The sequence below is a fragment of the Falco naumanni genome, chromosome 3 (assembly GCF_017639655.2).
Source record: "Falco naumanni isolate bFalNau1 chromosome 3, bFalNau1.pat, whole genome shotgun sequence".
In the NCBI taxonomy this organism is placed as follows: domain Eukaryota; kingdom Metazoa; phylum Chordata; class Aves; order Falconiformes; family Falconidae; genus Falco; species Falco naumanni.
The window spans coordinates 92,774,755-92,800,214 of NC_054056.1; the positions used below are offsets into that span (position 1 = coordinate 92,774,755).

General features: G+C 36.9%; 1 protein-coding gene across 4 annotated transcripts in view; it reads right to left on the reverse strand.

Moving 5' to 3' along the window:
* STK3 (serine/threonine kinase 3) overlaps positions 1-25,460 on the reverse strand; it is a 138,375-nt gene that overhangs the window by 47,290 nt on the left and 65,625 nt on the right. For all 4 annotated transcript variants that reach the window (XM_040586646.1, XM_040586648.1, XM_040586645.1 and 1 more), the window contains exons 7-10: positions 25,084-25,221; positions 22,423-22,548; positions 10,116-10,308; positions 155-330 (exon numbers count right to left, since the gene is read on the reverse strand). In XM_040586646.1, coding sequence (XP_040442580.1) covers positions 155-330; positions 10,116-10,308; positions 22,423-22,548; positions 25,084-25,221 — 633 coding nt within the window. The remainder of the gene's footprint in view (positions 1-154; positions 331-10,115; positions 10,309-22,422; positions 22,549-25,083; positions 25,222-25,460) is intronic.

Genomic DNA, 25,460 nt, shown 5'->3' on the forward strand with positions numbered 1-25,460 from the left:
CTGGTTGTTGAAATTAAGATTAGATAATTCAATGGTATTCATGAAAGTTTACTTATTTTACTTGTATGAACACAGTTATAAAAAGGGATTAACTATTTTTGGCAAACATAAAATAAACAGCATGCAAGAAATTAAACAATAAAAATGTACTTACAAAATCAAAGTCTCCATCTTGAGGGACTTTCCAGTTATCAGGGAAAACGTTTTTGGATATGTGGTAAGGTTCATGCATGTTCTGATTACAGTTTTCAGGGCTTTTGTTCTTGGAATCTTGTTTATCAAAGTAGTCCATGAAAGAAGGTCTTTGAACTTGCGGTGAAGTAGCATTTCCTTGTTAAAAGAAAAAAAGAAAAAAGAAATTAGAAATATTTAAAGATTTACTGCACTATAAAATAAAATCTATTTATTAATTTTCTTGGATTTTACAGAAACCAATACAGTCATCTGTATGTGGTACAAGCCTCCATTTTTCCCCTGAGGATCTTTGGCATAAAAGTTCATAGCCGAAGAATGATTATTTTTTGTAGCAAGATACAATGTGGAGAAATGTTCAAGACATTTCAGAGTTGCACACACAAATAATATTAGAAGTTACATCATGTGATATCTATTTGTTGTTATAGAGACCAAATAACACAAGGTGCTAAGCATCCCTTTGGGTGCTGAATGTCCCTAACTGCACGGCCTGGTCCACAGGCACTTGTAGGAAAGCAACAGGATTCCATCAGTTTCACCAAAGGTGCAATTTAAAAATTATTTAGAAGAAAAAAAAAAAAGAAAAAAAAAAAAATCACACAAACTGTTGTCTAGATACTGCTTAATCAAATTCATTGCCGATGAGGAGTCTCAGCAAATTATGGGATCACAGTCTACAGATGGCTGCAAAGCACCCTATCTCCATGGTGTGGAAACCCTGGGGAATTTTTGTCATCATCTGCACAGCTGCAACAGCTTTACAAAGCAGATAAAGATCAGCATGAGCTCCTGTTATACTATCCTTTTCATGAAACTAAATGTAAAAAAAAAAATTATCTACAACCCTAAATGACTAAAATTTGTTTTCATCTGTGAATTTCCAAGCATAATCATTACTAAATAGAACAAGAAATAAAACCTAAGAAATGCTTTAGTAGTTCTACATAACTGTCACCTCAGAAATTATATTCTGCATAACACTGATTCATGTAATGTGTACTTGCTTGCAGTATAACACATTCTACAGAGAGAAATATGAACTACATTTCCACAAGCAAAAAATGAAACAGGATGAGAGATATAAATAACTAAGCTAGGGAAAAAACAAACAAACAAAAAACTCCAAACACAGCCCACAGAGAACATTATGGTTTTTGATTATAAGCATAATAAAATAATTAGGAATTTTTATTTGAACTACTTGTTAAAACAAGTGAAAAGGTAACCCACTGAAGACATCATTTGAGCTTGTGTTTAACATGATCACTAGGACTGGCTGATCATCTTATCTGGCTTTACATTTGTTTTCATTAATTTATTAAGTGAGGTGTTGTGTCCCACCCGGGCCCCTTTCACCTCTTATTTCATCACCTCCTCCCACTCCCCCTCTCAAGATTTTTTAATTCATTCTGATTTTGCTGCACGATTAATAAAGGCCTATTTATTTTTCATTCATGCTTTTTTTTGTACTGCCATCTTTTATAGCATCTTGATTTACTTGTTCTTTTATTTCTGCTTTTTCTACATTATTTTGTTCTAGTAAGATTTCTTCTGGCTTTTTTAACGTGTTGTTCTACTATCTTGCTCTAGGCTTTACTGCACTTGCCTCCAGTTGCCTCTCTCCAGCTCCACAATGATTCCTCCGTTCAGTCTGCCATGTTTCCATACGTACCTTCTCCTCACAGTTTTTTTAGCTGATTTTTCTCAGTTGTTGCCATGTTCTTTTCTAATATTATTTTCTAATCCCAGATCATGCTTATTGTTACTTACCATCTTTTAATTAATGACAATCACGACCATAACAAAAGTATGCAGTGAACTAAAATCCAAGCTGAATTTAAGAGACCACACAGCAGACACCTCTTTTCTCCAGAAACTCCCAAGTTTGCCCCCACTGAACTCAAGATCACTTGAATGAGGTTTCTGGATCACTTGAGTCTGAGACAGAGGAAGGGATGAGAAGTAAACAGCATGGATGACAAATAACTACAGAAATAAGCACTAAAGGGCAAAAATGGAAGAATCTAAACTTTAGCAAAATATAAATTTTGAAAAGGAAGTGGATTAAGAACAGAAATACAACGCGTTTTCTTAGCATAAGCTTTTTCTTACTTATTGATTACTGCCCCAAAACCCTGAAACTATTTGTACCAAGAAGATAGGACACCATATTGCTGGCCTTTCACAGCCAATTTTTTTCTCCTGCTGAGACAGTTGTACTTATGTTTCACCCTTGAGATACACTTATAAACAAGATTACTAGTGTCTGTTAGAAACTCTAAGTACCAAAATGTTGGCCCATTACAAGTAAGACAGTCTCCCTCCTCTCATGAAACAGAAACCACTACAGATATTCCAAGTACTGCTCTTAAGTTTTAGAGCTATTGGTAAATATCTTCCTTATACATGTAATAGAAGACTACCTACATAAGTAACACAAACCAACCCCCCCAAATGCTTTGCTATTGAATGCATGTTAAGGAAAGCAGGTCAACAGGACTGAAATTACTCCAAAATGAGCAAAGCATATTTATTTTACACTTTTTGGACTTCTTATTTGTTTTGATAAGTAAGAATTTAGAACTAATTTACAATTCAAATTTAGTGTACAGTTAGTTAACCCATTTAAAAGATCAAGAGCTGCTTACCTTCACTGCAAATACAAACACTCACACACAAAACCAGTAATAATATGCCTGCAACATGACGGGACACAGCTATTCTGGGTTTGGTTTTTTCCTCAATGTATTAAAAAAAAAAAAAGAGGGGGGGGAATTTACTCAAAGATTTATTTTTACAAAGAAATGCAAAAAAATAGTCTTTTTAGATTTAGTAGATTAGTTAACCTACATGTTTAGTTAATATTTCATGAATAATGGGATAGGTTAACACTTACTAGTTTAAAGGCCTTGTGAAGGCTCCTACCTCTTTTGTATTGACTTCATAAAAGACTCAGGCTCTTTATATGCCAGAGTAGACCGATGCAGGTTGAACTTCTTTTTGCAAAATGTAAAGTTATTAGAAGATCATTTTAGTCTGAAAGGACTTTTTCTAACTGTCAGGAACAACCAAATAACGATATCTTGTCAACTGTCTTTCAAGAACTAAGAAATTTGAAAATACAATATATAAAGATTCCTTTAAGAACAATCAATTCACTCAACTGTCCAGGAAGTTACTTTTCACACAAGCTATCTCTTTGCCCCAAAAAATCTGCAGCACAATCAGTATCACTCCACACCTGCACTGAAAACCTGTTGTGTAATAGACTCTTCCATTCTAGGAGGATCTGGATTTTCCAGTTCTTCTAATTTTTCTTTGCTTCCCAACAAGAGATGATCACGTTTAAAAATGTCTGCAACAGCTTCAACATTTAAGAATATCACTCTCTTCTGTCATCCCTATCCTTGACCACTGCAGGACTTCAAGATTAGGAAAAAAGCCGCAATAACAGCAGTCTGAGAAACTGCTGGCAAGCTATGGACTGCAGAGACCACCATGGACACTGAAAACATACATTCTACCTCAGCAATGCCCCTGATAAGTATACTATAATGGGGATGTCCCCAAATAGTTACCTAAGAGAATTTCTTCCAAAAAGCATGCTAGATAAAATAAATGATGCAATGACATAACAAAACACCAACTCTATTACACTGTTTCAAAAACTTATCATAACTAAAACCAATAATCCCAAACGCACATTTCAAAACAAGAAGGCAAGCACATTACATTCTAATGTATGTTTTGATCAAATTCAAATTCAATTGACATAATCCATAAAGAAGAATGCTTTATAGTCATGTATTTCCAAAAGAAACCTATTATATTAATATTAAATTTATTTTAAATGTTAAAAAGTTCTGCTGTTGTTAAGTTTTTATATTCTACATTGGGCTAAGCCACGCATATGTTCCCCCATACTGGTCTGGCTAACTCAGAGCCAACTTGTGGACCAAAACCACTCTTGCCTGATGTTGTCAGGTGGAACCCCTCTCTCCACAGCAGTGTATGATCCTCCAAGAGGGTCCCACGGTCATAAAAGTCAAACCTCTGCCAACAACACTAGAGGCACAACCAAGTGTTGACCCATAGGATTCATCCATTCCTCCAAGGCTTCCCTTTCATCACCCTGATCAAGAACATCCACACAACCCTAGAGTTACTCTTGAGGTTACTCTCAAGGTCTCCTCAGAGTATCATTGGCACACGCGCCCACACGGACAGGCAGCAGGAGACAATAGTCTAAGCACTGGACAAGCCTTGGCAGTCTTTCAGCATTGTGGGGCTGGCCCCTGGGCAAGAAATAACTCTTCCTAGATAGCAAGTAAAGTCAGCAGATAAGGGTGTCCATCTCCTACAGAAGGGAGTCTCTCACTACAGTTTCCTGGGAGGGGGCAAGTGGTGGTGATGGCATTTCGTTTGTTTGTTTGAGGTTTGGGGTTGTGGGTTGTTGTTTTTTCAGTTTCCTATGGGAAGTCTCTAATTTTTTCTCTTGCTCTATTGCTGCCAGGGCACTGGACCCCCTCCACTGCTGCAAATCTACAGAGGAGCGCTTTCCTCCTTTTGCCAAGAGCCACAAACTTCCACATCCCTCCCCATCCTGGGGATCTCCATCTGCCACGCAACTGAGGAATATTTCCAGCTGCTGCCTCTTCAGTGAAACTAGGGATAAGGCTCTCCTGTCTGCAGTGCTCCTGTGAAGATCCTGTCAGTATCTTTATTCCCTCAAAATACTTTGCTTTGTCAGTATTAGAGTGAGAAGCTGTACTGCAAACAGCTTTTAGCCTTCTTTGGACTACCGCCTCTACTACAAAGGCTACAACAGATTACACAACAACATATACTACTAAGGCTTTCTATTTCATACATTCTTACCACTACTTTCTCACCACACAAGGTAGCCTACAACACAGTGGCAGTAATTCTCCTGGAAAATGGGAAACAGGAGCTGTGCATATAATAAGGTTGAAGAAAGCCTAGAATTTTGACCTCAATCTCCAGGCCAGTGCACTTAACAGCAAACTACTATGCAGAACAGTGCCACAGCCACCTCCTTCAGCCATATTTTAAGCAGAAATTGTGACAAGTTCTGCTGCTAATACATGCCTATGAGACAACCACCTCAGAGAACTAGAGGCCAGTCTACTTAGTTTCTGAATTGCAAAGAGGTATCAGCAGAAACTAGATCACTAGTTCTTTAGCACACAGCAGCTGGGAATCTACCAAAGGATGTATCTAACAAATGTTTGACTACAGAGAGCTATGTAACAAAGTGGTTACTAAGTTTGCAGTTTTCACATCACAGTGACTTACACACCCAAGTCTTCATTCAAATTCAGGCCTCATTCAGTCTTTTGTTTGTTTATAATATAACTATTTACCAGAAATAATTGCAACAGACATTTAAATGCAAAATCCACATATTTTTCAACCAGCTGAAGCCTTCAAAGATATTTTTTTTTAAAGACTATGAACTCAAATTTAAAGAATTTTTAATGGCAGAAAGAGTTTCCTGCACAAAACATGGCATTGCTTCCTGAGAACGAGCCTTGTAAAACTGGTTTAATAACTTTCATTCCATTTTTCCACCTTCTGGAGAAAAGGAAAAAATATTCAATGACACTACTATTATAAACCCATTAGCTCATTCCAGCTGAGTTATACTTCGTTTCTGCTTTCAGCAAAACAAAGAAAACCCATGTCAAGCTAACATTTTGCCACAGCTCTTGAAGCAGAATTGCCAACACGATGTTTTTCTTTGAAAAAAAATCCCATTTGTAAAACATACTACTACTAGTGGCATAAATGAACAACTTCATCACCAATCACAGGAGAGGGCTCGAGGACTGGAATAGGCTTGGAAACACCTATGATCTCTTTCTATATATACAGGAGTAGGACACCTGCATGTGGAATCAAGAAAGAGCCTAAACACGGGCACAGTAAATATGCTTGAACAAAACTACATTCATGAAATATCAATGGCCAGGCTACAGCACCACTGAAACTAACCCATAATTAGCTTCCTTGCTGAATTCCTGTAGGACCTGGATCATAGTTTGCTATAAAACACATATCAATAGCTTTTGCCTTTCAGTTGAAAAACCAGCTGTGGGGACTCTAGGCCTTTCTAAGGGTTATGAAGCATCACTCCAGAGCTACCCAAGCATCCACCTCTACTATCACAGAGGAGACTGACCTACAGTATGGCACAATCTCTCACACTGGATGCACCGAAATCTATAAAAAATAATAAATAAAACCAACTCATGAATCCTCCTTCCAAAATGTAGGTTCTGCAGCATGGTGTATGTCCCACTGTAATCAAGGATCCCATAATACAATAACACAAGAAAGTTCAGTACTAAGTGCTGGAACCAAGCCTGCCTCTCACCAGCTGAATAATGAAACCATCACTTGCCATCAGGCTACCTCCATTTCGCTAGCTTTTGTTCGCCAGAGTTACAGGTCTCAAGACAATCACCTAGGGAGAGGAAGGAGAGGAAGAAGTCTGCTCTCCCAAAGATTCTGTTCTTCTGTTTGATAAGAAGGAAGCATGTGTTTAAGAATGATACTGACCAAACCTAAAGCATTTCAGGTCTTATACATCAAAAAGTAATAAAACAAAAACCTGACCACTTTTCTATCTGTCAAATGGCACTCATTAGTTTACTATTATTTTATTGTATTAATTACCAACCATGAGCTATCTAAAAGCTTTGCTGAAGTCTGAAGCAACAGTTAGAAACTCAGAGTAAGTCCAAATGGCAAGAAGGGACAACTTCTTGTTTGCCAGCCCAAAGCAGACTGCAAATATAGATTTAATGGGGAAAAGAAAAGAAAAAAAATATGCAGTGGGGGCAGTGTTAATGAAAAGGAGAAAGAAGAGCAATCAGAAGTACTCTTGGCACACCAGAAGGCCCTAAGACTAAGCCTTGTTGAAAAGCCACAAAGAGAATGTGGGGAAGCTGGTCTGGACACTGGTCTCTGAACTGAGATATGAAAAATCATCTACATGAAAATAAGTACAATCCAGGCAACTGAATAAAAGTAGTACTACCTTCCATCAATCCCACTCTTTCTTCCACTCCACATTAAAGCTCCTAAAGTTAAGCTCTGTCCTCCCACCTCTCTGTATTCTGCATTTTCTTCCCTCCTTCCAGGTACACACTGCATAGTCTCTGCTCAGAGCATGCACAGGCATACTAAGCAAGAAGGCATAAATGTTGTTTATTGCTAGGCTGTATATTATACATTGGGGTAGGATGACAGGCCTCTTTTGTTCCAAATCCCAATTTTTTCTGGGCACAATTCCCTATTTGTGAAAAAAAATATGGTTCTAGTTACGTTCTGTCATGGCTCCCAGAAGCCTCTAAGCATGGGCACTTATAAATAAAAACTTATTATTGTTTCTTATTTTGTCCTTGAGCAGGGAAACAAAAGGCAGAAGGAAACAAAACATGAAACTAAACACAAGAGCAATTAAAAAAAAAAGTTTGTCATAAATATTTTGTGTCTCTAGAAAGGAAATGAAATGCTTATTTCTTCAAGCTCCTTGCTTGCAATGTTCTATTACTTGCAAGTATCGAAGAACACTTTTAAGCTGTTCTGATTTATTATAATCAAAACACACAAACATCTAGAAAACTGCACACCTTGCCTATAAAGGTACACTCCAAAAAGCAACCAATCTGCAAAATCTTGTGTCTTTGTCAAGCACAAAGAAGCACAAAATTGCTGCCTGCCTCCCAGGGAGAGCAAAGATTTTTATGTTCCTTCCTGGTGACATTTATTTAGGACACTTGCTATTGCTCCTGTTTCAGCCAATAGCACATGAATCACAAAACCAAAGGAGGCCCAGCTCCAGTGGACATGATTTGTATTTATTTTCAGCTCAACGATTTAGAGGTCCCATTCTTGAATTATTTCTCATTTTTAATTGATGAGCGTGTAATGCAAAATACATGAAAGTTTAGCAAGTAAGTGCTGGAACTAAACCTGTTGCCTGCCAGCTGAATGATGAAACCATCACTTGCCATCAGGCTACCTTCAGTTTGCTGGCTCTTATTTGCTGGAGTTATGAGTCTCAAGACAGTCACTTATGGGGTGAGGGAGGGGAAGGAAGCCCAAGAATTCTATATTCGTGTTTGACAAGGAATAATGGGTTTAAGAATTACACTGACTAAATGCCAAGGTGTAGAAAGGCAATTCCCTTTCTAACTGCAGGTGTTACTGCAAACAATTAAAAATTGAAAATAACAATACAAAAAAACAGTACACAAAAATGTCTCCAGCAACATAGCAGACAATTAGGATCCACTGGATAAGAGATTGCAGTACAAACCTCATGCCACTTGTTTGATCTGTTTGGCATACTAACAGGTATTTCCTTTCAGCACATAAAAAACTACATGGATAGTGTTGTACGATTTGGTATACTGTTTATATAGAACTTGATTATCAAGCCTAAAATGATTTGACATGCTGCATAGAAACTGCACTAAATCCTGCTTCATAATACTTCCACCCTAACAATTACTTTATTATCTTTTACTCCAAATTTGCTTGTAATATCTTACCCTTTTTTGCATCACTCATCTTTTCCTTAGCTTGTTGAAACTGATGAGTTTGAGACCACTTGTACTAACCCTTCATTAGCCTCACAGTTTAACAGGCAAACATTCTGTTTCAGCATGAAAACAATTTAAAGCACTTAGAAAGTGTTTTCATAAGGTCAATAATCCTGCTTAAAGTAATCACTAATCAACAGGTATGTTTTCTATCATTGCTAAGAACACTAAAAAAAAAAAAAGAACACCCAACAAAACAAACCACAAAAAACCCTCAAACAAAATCAACAAAAGCCCTCCTTCCTATTTGCTGTACATTAAACCACAACATATTCCTTCTTTGCACTTCCACTAAATCTTGTGGAAATTACATCAGATGTGTATGTGCTAGCACAAATGCAACTTCATATTTGCTATAAAGCATTCTACAATTACTTCTTTGGCATTGATTTCCACTTTTGAGACACTAGCTTTATATATTACCTTCCTACCCCCAACAACTGCCTGGAGTTAAACATTACATTGTGCCTCATGAAATCAGGCACCTACAGCTTGAGTCAGATTCATCTATTGATGCTGCTCATTCAAGCAAATAATTCTATTATATTCAGTGGGCCTCATTCTGCAGTAGTTTTCAGCCAAACAATGAGCACATAAGTAAATTAACTATTCAACAAACATGTATTATCCATATTTCAGTGCAACTTATAATTTTATAGTTTAAAACATTTGCAAATTTTTTCCCCTCATATGCTGCTGAAGTCAATTTGGACTTTTTACTTATGTTTCAACAATCTTTTGATCATTTCCTTAAATGAAGCATTATTGAATTACATTCCAACAAATGTTCAAATAATAACTTAGTTATAAAATAAAAATCTGCTAATTGATCATGAGTTACAAAACAATCTCGCAGCAAGATGTGTACTGATTGCTGAACCCATGGAGAGTCACAATGAGTTCCCAGGACCACTGAGACATAGAAGCAGCAGCTTCTCACATAATCACATCAGTTTAGCTCCAAGGAACTGGTCCAAATGTATGTGGGACAGCAGGCAAAAAGCAACAGACAAGCAGTAGAAGGAGAATTCACAGAAGGCTAATTTTAGAGTCCTCGAGAGAGAGACTTAGCAAAGCACCAAAACCAGGCTTCTGCTTTGAATCTCCTACTACAGTCACTTTTTTTTCTACAAACTATAGAGAGCATTTAGAGACACAAATACTCCTCTCCCTGTTTTAACTACAGAACTTGACACTTAAAAGTCACTGATGATACAACGTTCTCATGCAGTGTGAGAATACATTTTACATTATTAAAATAAATGAAAAGTAAAATTAACAACATACTTTTCATGGTCCCATCTTCCTCTTCATCATCGTCGCTGTTTATTACCATGGTCCCCAAGTCCGATTCTAACATAGTACTGTTGTGTTCAATCATTGTCTGAGCACCTTCACTCATCGTGCTTGTGGCCCTCATGGTACCAGCACTCTCTGAACTGGTCTTCACCATTGTGTGAGAGTCCAGCTCATCTTCATCCTATGGAGAAACATTTTCCAGAATGCAGCAAATCATTTAAAAAAACCCTGAAGTTAAGAAACAATTGTTTAGATGCTTATTCATTATTTTGTATCTTCACGTGACCTAGTTGTACTGTTAACTTCCAGGTTTCAAACTTTAAAAGAAATTACAAATTTAAAGAAGTTCCATATCAAGAGAGAATAAAAATATCTTTCTTATTTTTCATAAATGTATCACAGGGTGGGTATACCAGAAACACGGCTCACAAACCCACTTTGCTTCAGCCTCCAATTTTGAATATTTCGGTTATTTTCATGACCCGCTATACCTCCCTGGGTTCCAAAATCAGTACCACAACTTATAGAAAGTGATTTGGTTGTTTTGCAATGGACTACCACCAAGAATTTGTGCTGATCACCCTTAACTACATATCACGCACAGCATCTTACATTATGCACAGCACTCTGATGACAAACTCCTGTTCAATTTAGCTATTTGGAAGCCCACCTCAGAAACAGGAAATCAACTTGGCTTACTTCAAGTATTCAGCTCTGTTTAAAAACCTCTGTCACAAGAGGAGCAAAATAACTTGTTGACACTATGCAGAAAGAAGATCTGTAGAGCCCATACTTAACCATAAGTGGGTGGGGGAGCTAATATAATGAAGAGATACAGTAGCATTTTGAATCAGTGACAATAATGGGCCAGGAATGTGAAGTGGAGAACTAGTCATAATCCAGTTAATGAATTAAAAAATCCATATGGAATACCAATATTTGAAAACATTAATGGGAAATCCCACTGCTTTCCAAAATCTGATTTAGATTATACACACAACACCACAGCATTTCAGGAATGACATAAAATACACATTTTCTGTATGAGTAAAATCTATTACCTGAGGGGGGTGGGGGGGTAGGTGGGGTGGGGAAGAAAAGAAAAAAATATTTTAAACATTGTACTTGTTGATTATATAAGAAATAATACCCATCACTATGAAATCACTCTCTGGCAAATTTTTATATTTTAAATACAAATGCTTTCACCAGTTTTATAACCATATACCCATACGTTTCCTCTGTTGTGTTAAGACTTCACTTGCATTCATTTATAAGTGAACTCTATCCCTGCTTCTAGGGATATTCTAGCTACACAGCTTGAAAGACCATAACACTTTTTTTTTTTTTTTAATTTGCCCATTACAAATAACATGCTTGTTGCTACATATTACATTAAAACAAGATTTCACCCACCAACAAATTTTCCTTTTCCTATTTCTTTGTATTGCTTTATATATTTTGATTTTTTAACTATGAAGAGACTTGTAAGGGCAGGAGGTGTGGGGACACAAGTCAGGACCAGTAAAAATAAACCCAAGCCTCAAAACCCTACAAGGTCTGGCACTTTCTGTTTCTCACTGAACTTTCTTTTTCTGTTATTCCCTGACACAGCAGACAATTTGCCTCTAGTATAGACATATGTGCACGAGCCAGCTACGTTGCCCGACTGCCTGTTTCTTTAATGGCTGATCAAAGTAGATAGAGCAAACTGTGGTTAATAGTGCTACTGATACACAGCTCCTGAAAATAATTCTATTATGTCTCAACTAAGAGACACACCGATAGATCTAATTTTAATTCCAAGACTTTGGCTAACAGCACAGCATACTAAAACCAGGATACAGACCTAAATCTGTGATTAAAATTTCAAATGTCAAAAGCACCATTATTTTCCTGATTATATTTTTTTAAAATATAAAGTTCTTTTATAAAACGTATAAAATCATGAAATGTAAAACATTTTATAAAATGTTTTTTAAAGTTATCTTTTAAAATGTAAAAGTTCTTCATTTGCATTCTTTCTGGGTTTTTCACTTGCATTCTAAAACACAGTATTTAGTACTCTACCCTTTAAAAAATTATATTCCCAAAGACACAGACAGTTTACAGCTGCAGCACAAGAGGACTATGCCAGTAAATAAATGAGAATATTTTGGTACTGCTCCTCCTGGTGGCAACTTTAATTTTCTTTACTTCCTCCCCCTAAAATTTTCTTGCTAAACGCAGTGTTTTCTGTGAGTTGTATTTTTCCCTTTCTAACAAGGGTACTCAGAAAGTAAAGGCCAAAAGTGCCTTTTTGCACTGCATTTTAAAAGTGCCAGAACAACTGAGTTATTTCCAAGTGCTTCTTTCAGTACTGCAATACAATACAAAACTGACTCACAACATATTGCCATTTCTCCTATTAAGCACTACAAACGCACCACCTCTAACTCACAGGCAGGGAAATCTGTTTGAAGCACAGTTACATTTGATTTACAGATTTCCTTGACTAATACTAATAGCCACTTGCAGTGCATATGGTGCTAAACTCACTAAAATCGAAATCAGAAATGAAACATTTTCCTGAAGCTTGAAAGTTTTATTTTAGAAGTTCATGGGAAAAAAAGTGATGGCTAACAATAAGAACAAATATGAAATGGAGTCTTAAGTGACCATTTTCATATTTCCTGCTATGATGTTTTATTTCTTCAGACAAATCAAGGATCTGGATTTGTTCCAAAAAAGCAGCACTGTAGTTTCCAGTATAAGAGTGACGAAAGTCTTTGTCTTCCTATTACGTCTCAGCAAAGAGAACAATTACCTTCTAGTACCTAGAAGGCTTAAGGATCACAAAAGTCCACCTCAGCACTAACAGACTAGTTGTCCCAAAAAGGAAAGCACACAGGAATTCCGATCAATAGCGTTTTTCCTAAATCAGGAGTGATGTACTGAGAGAGAGGAATATAAAACTTTTTCCAGGGCCTGTGCATGCTCCAGAATAATTAATTTTGTGGGTTAAGCCAGACTGCTTCCAGAACTATCATTGCAGTATTTCTCACAAGTATGAGATTTAGCTAATACGGCAGTAGACTATACTGGATCTGGAAAAATAACTATATAAAAATATCCAGTGGATCCAAGTTATGCAAGTGCCCATTTACATGAAATGGAAGTGATTCTTTCATACAAATTCTTTTTACCGTTCATAAATATTGATGTAGAACTTCTGATCTGTTGTTAAAAAAGGTAAACTCACTGATTAAATAAAACCAAACACAATCTCAATTTTAACTAGGAAAAAAATATAAGGTATTAAAGCTGAAGTGTCATGTTCTCATACTGTTTATGAAAACAGATCCAAGAACCAAGCAATAAAATTAGCTAACTCTGGAATTAAACTGCTGTTCTCTTATGTACAAGTAATAAGCACCAAACTCGACAGGGGTTTCTGATGAACCAATATACAGCAACAGAAACAGTGCACGAAAGTAGAACTCTCATCTTGAAATGCTACAGAAATGACAATAAACTGCAGAAACTGCACAACATCGTAACATAAAGCAAGTACAAGTAAAACCAGGCCTATACCCTGCAACCCTATGTGACTAACTCTTTGGATCTCCTTATTTACCGAAATAAGTTAGAAGATTAACAAAAGCAACCCTTAAAGCATCAAAACGCAATCACAGAGACTTGATTATCAGGACAAAAAATTCAAAAATACTTCAGCAGAAACAACCTATAAGACCTCATAATATGCTTGTAATGTAAAAGATCTCATCACCACGAGAAGTTTGCTTAGAAAAGACGGCCTTGCACATCGCACCCAAGTCTACATCGTGATAGAAACAAATGAGCCGAGGTGATTAAGACTAGTGGATTTTTCCTGATGCATTTTTAACATTCATAGGAAAAAAGGGGATGAAGGCTGATAAAGCAAAAACTAAACGAGATTAAGCAAATAGGGCAGCTAGCCTTTAGAAATCTCCACTACGGTTTATGCATGTAAGAACACCACTAGAGGGCACCAAAGACGGCTAACTAGGCTGCAATACATTAAAGTAAGATTTACATGCTGGCAAAATTTAGTATCCTGTAAAATAATTTCATTTACTATTAACACCTCATCATCACCTTTGAAAAACGTGGCTGTAGTCACAGCTATCTTTTTGTAAAAGCACTGTAGTAGCTACATAAACACATAATACAGTTTGGTCAAGAAGAAGGATTTTGTAAAAGTTCCTAACATGTACAAAAGCCAAACTACAACCCCAGTACATGCTTAATGCTGAGCACACATTTAAGCTTAGACCCATCAGGAAAACATGAAAACTTTCAGCACACGCTCAAATCCCATCAAATTCAACAGACCTATCATGAAACAGTGTTTAAGCTTGTTTCCTACCTCCTTTTAATTGAGATGCCCAGTATCAGTGACTTCCTGCACACAGTTACATCCCTTTTTCACTCTAATGGGCAACGAAAGCGTTTGCTCTTCCTATAATTGGTTTCTGGCTCTAAATTGCTGTGGATTCTATCAATATGCTCTTAAAAAAACTCTTCATGCCCCTTGGTGGCTATATTTAACTCAACAAAGTCATCTTTACATATTTGTAACTTCAGGATACTTAAAAGACTGCAATCAAATTTAATTAGCACATAATGTCAAGTGCTCCTTGGGCTGAAGGAAAAATGCTATGAAAACAAAGTTTAACACTTTGTCATGTAAAGTTACATGCATATATATACAGATACATAAGATTATATACATACAAACAAATGGAAGATTCATGAAAGTAAATATAAAAACTTTCTGAAAAATACAGCCTGGTGTATGAGATTTAAAATACAGAATAACCCAAATGATTCACTAGTTCCTTTGAAATAACTATATAAATATTGTAAATATATAAAGCAATAATTATAGCAATTATTTCTTAAGGTCTCCAAAGAGAGATACCAACTCCTCATAACTGATGTATGATTAGCCAAAGAAACTTTTGTACGAACGAATAAATAAGCCTGCAAATATGAATAACTGATTACTGATGGTTGGCTAAGTTGTTGATAGATGCTTAGTGGTTGACAACTAAGAAAAACAAAAATGGAGTGCTTAAGTAGTAATTCCTTGTTTTAATATTCTAAACCAATTAAACATTCCTCACATAATAAAGACATTTAAATGTAAAACAAAATGTACAGGAAGAGCTGCTTGTTAGCTCATTCCTTTAAAGATCCACAGAAATAAATATTTAGACATGTTTCCTGCAAGCTGCCAGGCAACGACTAACTTTACATTCCCATAATACAGCTGCCCAGCCTCAGCATCCAGTTCACATCACACTTCAAAAAACGCACAAAAGAAGAGATTGGTCACGTTTAGTAATGACTAAACTAACATTTAAACTTTGATATTGGGATTAGCCTTCTGTAGAATACACCATTTGCAATTTTTGCTTAATTAAAAAAATCTGTACAATTACCTCAGCACCTATCAAAACATGTCAGGCTGTCAGAAGGTGTTCTCATCACATCAGCAGCTCTCATAACAGGCATAAAAATCAATTCAGAGTGCACTGCTGTAATGAAATTATCTCTCTCTGGAAGGATACCAACCTGAAGACTGTACTCAACCTGGTCATGTATTTACAGCTGTATAATAGAAAATTTTGAACAGCAAAAAATATTTATGTTACAATTGACAACTTCCCATACTATATAATGTTCACAGACAGCGTTAAAAAAGAAAAATAAGAAATTTTAGGATATGACTCTTCCTCACTTGAGGGAAAACCACCTGAATCAATCCTGAAAATTAATCACATAACTGTCAAATCCTTGCACTTGATTAATTCTCCAAAACCACTCGCACTCCATTCTAATTTCAATTAGCTAAGTCACTTATAACCTGAGTGACCATTACAACATATATATGCCTGTAAGAGGGAATTAAAGCTAGAAAAATGTACGCGAACATAACTGCTAGGGTTAAATCTAGTTTTCTAACAAAATGAACGTCACAGAACATTTTACAGCTTTCTTCTAGATGGGTCCCAAAACACATACCAGTGCGTAATGAGCACAAGTGCTTACATTTTACATAGGGAATTCTTGGGGGTTTAGATCAATAAATTCAAGTCCCCAACAGGTTAACCAAAATCATTCTTTTTCAATAGTATATGGATTCAATTCAATGCCCGTGAGAGACCTTTAACATTGATAGACTCTACTTAGCACCAACATCAGTATTTGCTCTTGCTTTTAGGTGTTATTCAATATGTATTTCTCTAAGTTTAAGTCTGCCTTTGCACTTCTATGGTGAGGACTTCACAGTGATATCATTTGAAAAAATCCACTTTTAAGGCATTATCTTCCAAAATCTATGTGCTATGTGGCTATTATTTTCCAGCTGAAACAGTGACTCCAATTCCATATACAATTTGAAAATATTTATAGATATTAAAACACGAAGAAATCTACACATGACTTACTGCCATTACTACTACACAAGGTAACACAGGGATTGGCATTACCTTGTTCTAGAACTGCTGCCATCACTGCTTATCAAAACCTGTACAATCATTTGAACTGTATGTTTGACAGGGTTCTGTGAAAACTGGTACACAAGGAGGAGGAATGTGCGATGGTTATTTAACTTTACACTTGAGTGCTGGACTGCTGACTTCATCCACTACAGTATACCAAACTGGCACTCATATTACCTGTTTTCCTTTTCCAGAAGGGAAAGAATAAACACTTAGAAATATAAAAAGAATGTCTATTGTTTTTCTGGCAGTTCCTCAAACAAGTTCCAAATTAAATCAAAGTCACAATCTTTGAGCTTATTTTGAAATTAAGCATTATTTCAAACTGAACGAAGTGGAAGCTTTTGGGGGATTTGCTCTTTGTTTGCATTTTTTTAAAATGACACAGATATTCCAATGTTTTCATTTTATTCTTCTGGGTTTTATCCTGGTTTCCTTTAATATATGGGTCCATTGATCAACCTCTGCCTAGCATGCTTTAAGAACTAAAATCTATGCTATCCAGAATTTCACTTAATTTAGGCCTCTAACACACCTACACTACATGTTGCTCAGGACTTGCAGTACATGAATCATACAAGTTCAGGAAACATGGTACAGAAAACTTCTCTGATCAAAAAAAAAATTGTAACAGTTTGCCCTGCTGTTTCCTAGTATGGCTGGTTTTGTGCTTTTAACTGATCAGAACCTTTAGTGACTGCAGCTGGACAAGCTGCTGGTGTCATCTATCTATCTCTCAATGAATCTGGAATTTCTTACCATGATGTACTGCATTAAAACTCAGTTGCAAAACATGGGAAGTCTGCATTACAACCAAACAATTATTAAAACCATTTCAGAAGAAGATTAGTTCCACATTTTGACAACACAAAAGCTATTCATAGGTCACTACCAAAAAAGGAGTTCTGACAAACTGTATTTGTCAACAAGGAAATCCCTCCTCCTCACCTCACCATCACGATTCTTCATTTCATTCACTTGTACCGTCACTTTTTCTATTAAAGCTAAGTATTTCCAAACCTTTTTCACTCAGGGCTTTATCAAGCGATACAAAATTATTAAGAGCATGTATTTACGGATAGCAAAAGTCATACTTACTATCAAGTACAACATCAACAGTTTTAACAAAAGTAAAGATTTCATCCCAATTACAAACATAATCACAGATTATTTTTTTAGAATCATAAAACCCTATAAAAATTTAGGAAATTAGAACTTGTCAACAGCATAAAAACATAAACAAATAGTAACAAAAGAGCACTTTTTACTTAACCTTTTTATAACAGCACTCTTTTTCAAAAGTTTAACTATTCAATATAAACCTTACAACAAAAATACCTGGACATCCTCATCTCTATTACAAGATATTTTTGCAGTAGTAAATACATGGTGGCTTATGCTCTTCCTTCAATAAAGCTGATGAGGCTAACGGGGGGGGGAAAAGGCACAAAACCCCTACAGAATAATCTCTAGGAATAATGAAATTTATCTATCCTTGATGAGGATAAAAAATACAAAGTTATCACACTGACAAGCACCACCTCCCACTTCACCAGCAGCACTAGTCAGTACTTCCCTTTCATTTGCTCTACTGACAAGGGGCGGATCTTGTTACCTTTGCATGTGGTCTTTCTCTACAGTCGGAACTTCCCCCAAGCTCAAAAAGATCTATTCCTTATCCCTACTGAAGTTTACAAGAATGACATAAACTACTTCTAAAAAAAGATCCATTTTCTTTGTCATGAGCAAAGCTGCCATTTGCTGGAGAACTACAGTTAAACTCTCAGTCACCTTACCGTGGTATTGCAAACACATCCTCTGAATTACCATCTCTTCAAATGCACACATAGGGTAAGAGAGCCGGACTTACCTGAGCTCTCAGTGAATTGGACTACATACTATTTGTGTAGCCTCGCCTACTATGGGACCTCTCTCACAGCAAGCAAAACAGATACAAGACTGTAAGGGTTAACCATTCTGTGTTTACCCCAAGAAAGAACAGTTCCAATAACCTGCTATGCAAAGTTAGAATGTGTCGTTCAAGCAGTAACCGACCCTTCCCAGTATGCAGTAACCACCCACTTGAACGCTTATATGTGTCTTATGCTCTTAAATACTAAGGAATACTTTGCATTAATGTCTTTTGTGCTTTGTATTCAGTCTACCTTCAATACTTTAAGTCCAGCCTTCACAAAGTTTACCTCATTAAGATACACCCATAGAGTCAGCGAGCTCGTCTTGCTGAGGAAGCAAACTACTTAGCTCAAAAATGTCGCTACAAGGGTGCATGTACTTAGGGCCAAACATAATATATGAGCCCAATATCCAGGACCCATCTTTCAACATGCCCTGAAAATATCACTTGATATTATTTATTACTTGTAGTTAATTAATTATAGCCTATCGGCATAGAAAACTGAAACTGAGTGCAAGACATCAAATTACTAAGGATGATAAAACTATTTCTAAAAGACCATCAATGATTAACTCCAAGGATACTATACAGCATTGTGTGCATGTTCAATGTATTTTATTATTTTTTTAATAATTCTGAAGTCTTACAAGTATAGCAGTACAAAGGGCTTGCCCCAACAAACAGCTGCCTTCTCAAAACATTAATATTGCTAAAGCTTTTATCCAGACTTTCTCATCCTTCTTGCCTGTCATCTTAAACTCTAATCTAATGATCCTTCCACTCGAGGTAATACAACTAACAAAGGCCCATTTTCCAACTTCTCCCCTTCTGTCTTTCATTATGTTGAAGTCATGCTCTTTTTATTTTTCTACTACCTTTATTTTCTAAGTCTCATTCACAAGCCCCCTTTCATGGCTTTCTTCTATTCTGTCACTTCATTCTGTATTGAGAAGTCAGTTCTGACTCAAATTGGCCTCTTCCATTACTCGCCTATTAAATTTTCAAACTCCTTTATTCTTTTCTTAAGTCCCTTGTTACTACCAGAAGGGCTGCCTCTAGCCCTCTTCAAGACTGTCATTATTGTCCTTTAAAAATCTACATCATGATCCTGAAAAACAATTGAGCAAGGTACGCTAATGCCAAGCTTCCCATGATGACTGACCTTCTATCTCTTCTGCCTGTGCCTCTATCATCCATTCTGACCTTCTGACATATATTTAAGAGCAATTTCCTCAAGCAGAGGCTGACTTCCAGTTCTAGGTTTGTTGATGCTTATGCAGTGATATATGACTACAGCCCCTATTCCCATAGACTACAACTGCACTTATTTTTTAATAAGTGGCTCATGCCATCCCAGGCTGCATTAGGAGGAGTGTTGCCAGCAAATGGAAGGAGGTGACCCTTCCCCTCTGCTCAACATTGGTGAGGCCACACCTAGAATGCTGGGTCCATTTCTGGGCTCCACAGTACAGGAGAGACATGGAGGGAGAGAGTCCAATGAAGGGCCATGAAGATGATGAGGGGACTGGAACACGTCTCTGATCAGGAAAGGCCGAGAGAGCTGGGACCGTTCGGCCTAGAGAAGAGAAGGCTCACAGGGGACCTCATCAATGTGTACAAATATCTGAAGGAAAGGTGCCAAAAGGGCAGAGCCAGGCTTTTTTCAGTGGTGCCCAGTGACAGGATCAAAGGCAATGGACACAAACTGAAACATCAGAGGTTCCCTCTGGACATCAGGAAACACTTCTTTTTTGTTTGTTTGGTTTTTTGGGTATTTTGTTGTTTTTGGTTTGGTTTTGGTGTTTTTTGGTTTTGTTTTATTTTTTAACTGTGAAGGTGACGAAGCACTGGTACAAGCTGCCCAGGGAGGTTTGTGGAGTTTTGCAACTGGGAGATACTCAAAAGCTGTTGGGACACAATCTTGGGCAACTGGCTCTAGGTGGCCCTGCTTGAGGAGGGGGGTTAGACCAAATGACTTTCAGGGGTTCCTTCCAACCTCAACTCCTTCTGTGACCCTGCTCTCTCAGCACTGCTAACCAAAGATGATACTTCTGTTATTTTCAGATTTGAGGCACTTATCTTTTACACTTAGTGACAAGCAGAGTCTCGCTGGCTTCTTAACTCAACCTGTTCCCTAACTGCACTACAAAAGTACATGGCAAAACTCTGTTCTACCACAATGATAACACAAATATCAGATTCCTGCCCCAGTCCTGGATTTGAGGCTTCCTTATACTAAACATTGAATAATTGAGGAGAAAAACAAACAAAAAAACACAAACAAAAAAAACACCTCAACAACAACAAAAGGAGTGCAGCATTACATTCTGACTTTTGTACCCACGCAAGAAGCATGAGGAGTTGTTAAATGCTTCTTCAGTTGAGGTGGACCAAATTTGCATTGTGCCCTTCCACCTAGCAGTGGGAGAGGGAAGGTATACACCACATACTGAGCTAGCATGGATTATTTCATCCATGCCTAGCAATTTGATTGTCCATCTGAACCTCAGATTAAGTAATTAGATGTCATACCTAGTTTTGGGTTAATGCATGACATCAATAACACCCAAGTGTTTGAGGTTTACAGTTCAGGAGGTAGTAGTAGAGAGGAAAGCATGCCAGTAAAGACATTGATTTATTACCGACATAAAACCCTAATCTCTTCAGAGACCAATTATTCAATATATCAAGTCGCAAACACCAACTCTGCATGTCAAGTCACACATCTCCACACAGGCAACATTTTTTAATGTCAAAGAAACCAACATCCTAACTTTCCCTGCCTGTTTTATTACTGACTACACAAATACAGTCCAGAGTAAACCATCTTTATAAACACAAGCTGTCAATACTCTTAGAACAGAAAAAACAACCAGCGAACAAAAGACCATAGTGTCTGTTGGGATATAAAATACTCCACAGAATCTGCCTGAGGAGTATTGCTGTAACAGATCATAACCTAACACTCTGTAACACATAACAAGGATTCTACAGTTTGGGATAGGGCAGACTGCATTACTGCACTGCTCTTTTCTGTTTGCTCAAAGCTGTAAGATTGTTACTAACATTCCAGTCTCCATCTTCTCTGTGTGTTATTCCTGAATGACCTTGGTTCTCATTGTATGTGTGGCAATACACTTCTTTAAAGCACGTACTGCTGTGTTGCACAAGACTGCCCTAAAATAAATCATGTAGGGAGAGTAATAATGCCAGGAACACTGACTTACTCCTAGCATTGCCAAACAATTCTAAATGCAACCTATTTATCACGACCTGCTTCTCTCCTCCAACATATGCTGACAATGCCATCTGAATAATGAAATGTTGTCACCATTTTCACTTTATAGGTGCAATTTGATTCAAACCATATTGTAATCGCTACTTACTGTGCATCATAACTATTCCATACATTAGACTTCAGAAAAAAAAAACAAAAAACAAACAAACCCACCACCACCAACAACAACAACGTTAAGTCCCCCTAACTGAAAGTTAAACCACTTGTCTAGAAGCCCATATGTGAAAGGTGAACCTTAACAGTTTTGTTTGTTGGGGTTTTTTTTCTAATGTTAGTCCAAACCACTGAAGTTGACATTGTTTCTTTTCCCACTTCCTAAAAAAATATTTTACTAGGACTTCTCATGGAATAGTGCTGAAAACTGACTCATACAGTATTACTCACAGCAGTATTACTCATCATAAATAAAAGTAGAACACTCAGCCCTCATAGGCTAAAAAAACCAGGTAGAAACCTGGTAAAGAAAAGTATATGAACGCAAGTACAGGAAGCAGGGGAAAAACAGCGACTTTCTATAAAGTACAGACAGTTAAAGGAAAAAAAGCTACACACTGAATTTTCTTCCTCCTCTTCTAGTTCTCTCTGCTGCTCCTCATGTCGCTTTGCCTTTATCTCCATAGCTTCAGTGATCAGATCCCTTAAAATTGAAACTGGCTTGGCATTCTTGATAAATGTATGCTAGGAGGTGGAAAAAAAAAATAATTAGATTATATAATATTATTACAATAGTTATGCTTCAGATGAGATTATAAGTGTTACTCAACACCATAGATTTCAGTGATAAATAGTATTTTACATTACACGTTAATTAAAATCTACACTAACACAACACACAATATCGTTAAGCTGCTTCTGAACTTGAACTATACTTTATTTTTAATAAAAGCAAGCCTTGGGAAATGTAATCATATAACAACTGTGGTATAGTTAAGGATATAATTTTCCAAAGGAAATGTGCAGTAAGTAGTAAATAGAGTGGTGATTGTCTGACATAGAAAAACAAACTTTTTCAGATATTCAGTTACAGAATTGAATTAATCTTAACAAACTGACAGCATAAATTAGTGGCTGTAAGCAGAGTAAATATGGCTGCCTACTTCAACAAACCTGTACTTCATATGTCATAAAACGTTTCTTGATCTATGATGCTGAAATGTGGAACAAGCAAAGGAATACCTTACGTTTACCAGGAAGATTAATTTTTAACTCAAGGCCATTTAAAACATCACCTCTTCATTTAAGACAACGGGCATTATACCATTTACATTCATTTTTCTGTCTAGTGAACACCTGCTGTTAGAAAAACTCTGATTTTTGCATCATTATACGCAAACAAAATTTAGGCAAAACATAACTAAGCACCTCAGAAATTTATTGTTAAATACTAAAAAATGGTTCCACATAGAACAGAATTGATGAAGCTTAGTCTCCTATACATCTCCCTTTGTACATTAATTCAATTACTCTCCTTTTTCCTCCATGATCTTTCCCCTCAAGCAGTATTTTGATTCCCACTCACATGCACCCACAGCACCTCCAGCTTCATCACACATGCTCCTAATTCCAGCTGGGGGAAAAGGCAACACATACTTGTGCTTGACACAGTATTTGCTTTTCTGGCCAGTAAGCACATGGAAAGAGGATCACTGAAGCTTGCTTGGGTTTTGGTGGTTGGTTGTTATATTGTGGGGGGGGTTCCTTCTTTCTCTTACTTGCACACATTGCAAGTCTCTTCTACCCACCTGCCAGTATTCAGCTAACCATATGAACTTCAGATCTCTAAGGTCTGAAGTACTGTTTATACATCATACTATGACCTGTAACTTTCAATTTTTACTGTCCTTGCAGTCTAAATTTTATTTTCCACACCGTGAGAACACCAAAATAAATAAAATATTCATAACATAACTTATGAATTTGATGATCTATTACTGGAAACTACTTTGGAAAATTTTTATATTCTCCTTGTCGCGAGTTTACTAGGATTTACATTTTAAGAGGCTATTGCTAGCTAGAATCACAATAAATCTAGCATGAGTGTCTTATAAATGAAATTTCAGAAGATGAGATTCTTATATAGACTGATGAACAAAGAAAATTAAGAATAATAATTACCAGTAGTAGTGAAAAGAGTAAAAAAATGCTAAATTATCCAAGTTTAATGACTTAGGAAAGTAAAAGGAGCAAAGGACCTAGCAAAATTTCTCATTTCTGTCTCATTATCAATGCAAGCTTATTTAGAGGAAGATTAAGATTCCATTTCTATCATCATGGAACATACTACAAATTTTCTAGAAATCTCTCCACCACCAGCACCACACACCACCCCCCTTTCAGTGCCTTTGTTCTTTGTTTTTCCTTAATTACTTGTAGGCTTATTATGACGGCCCCAAAAGGCAGTGGATAACACAAACATGGGACCAAAGGAGAAAAACTTTCTTCATGTTTTCTCCCTCTCCCATGCACTAAAACGCATAGCCCTTGTAAAATTATGTCTATTTCACAAGGACTAAATCTTTCTTCATAGATCAGTCCTTCCTGTTTGATTTTCATAGTTTCTTGAAATTTCTCTACTTTATTTCTATCTCAGCATTAAAAAGATGCAACTGTTACATTTCTGCAGCTACTAGAAGCTTAGGTCAGCAAGTGGGCAAAAGCCTGACACGCCCAGCCCTGGTTCCATAGGTCCACACTGCCAACACAGTCACAACAGTGACTGGAATTTTAAAGTGCCCACTTGGTATAACACAGTCCAAGAACAAACTTGTTATACTGTCCATCTGTATCAGACCCTTCTAGGGCACAAAGCAACCTGCCTGCTTAATTTGACGTGACTAGAAAGAAAGACTGAATATACTCCATGGGTGGTCCACGCTGAAGGGTAACCTGGGCTCAAGTCCTTTGCTTAACACTTGCCTAAATCCTGAGATCTATCGAGGGCCTCTAACCAAAAAGCAAAGATCCAATTTTAATAGCAAGAACCATCCCTAAACTATACAAAGAGAAATTAATTTTTAGAAGCAGCAAAGGAGAAATAAAATGAGGGTAGAGATGCAGGAGCTGACAGAGAAAAGAGCACAAAGTGGAAAAGAAATAAAGCATGATAACAGTTAAAATGAGATTTGCCCTTAGAAATTTTCACAACAGTTCTGGTTTGAGACTAGAGGAAAAGCGCCATAAAACTTGCATTTCCTCAGTAACTTAAATACTGACCTGTAGCAGCTGTGTTGCTGTAGCTCTTTGTTCAGGATTTTTCACTAAGCATTTCTTCACAAAATCTGTGAATTCATCAGACCAGAGCTCTGGCTTTCGGAAGGTTGGAGGAGGATTTGTAGGAATCATAAAAATAGCCTAGATAAAAATCAAACAACAACAGCAAGTTTAAACAAAGCACATCACCACAGCACTAAAGCCAAGTAAATAAATTGCTTGATCCACCTTTCTTATCAGGCTAAGAATCTGGAGGTCAAATTTTAAGTACGCTAGGATTTCCACTCAGATCAAGATTCAGAAATTAAATCCATCTGCTACTAATGTAACAACTTCCCATTAGATTTTCCCTACTTACACTGTACCCCTCTGAGCACATC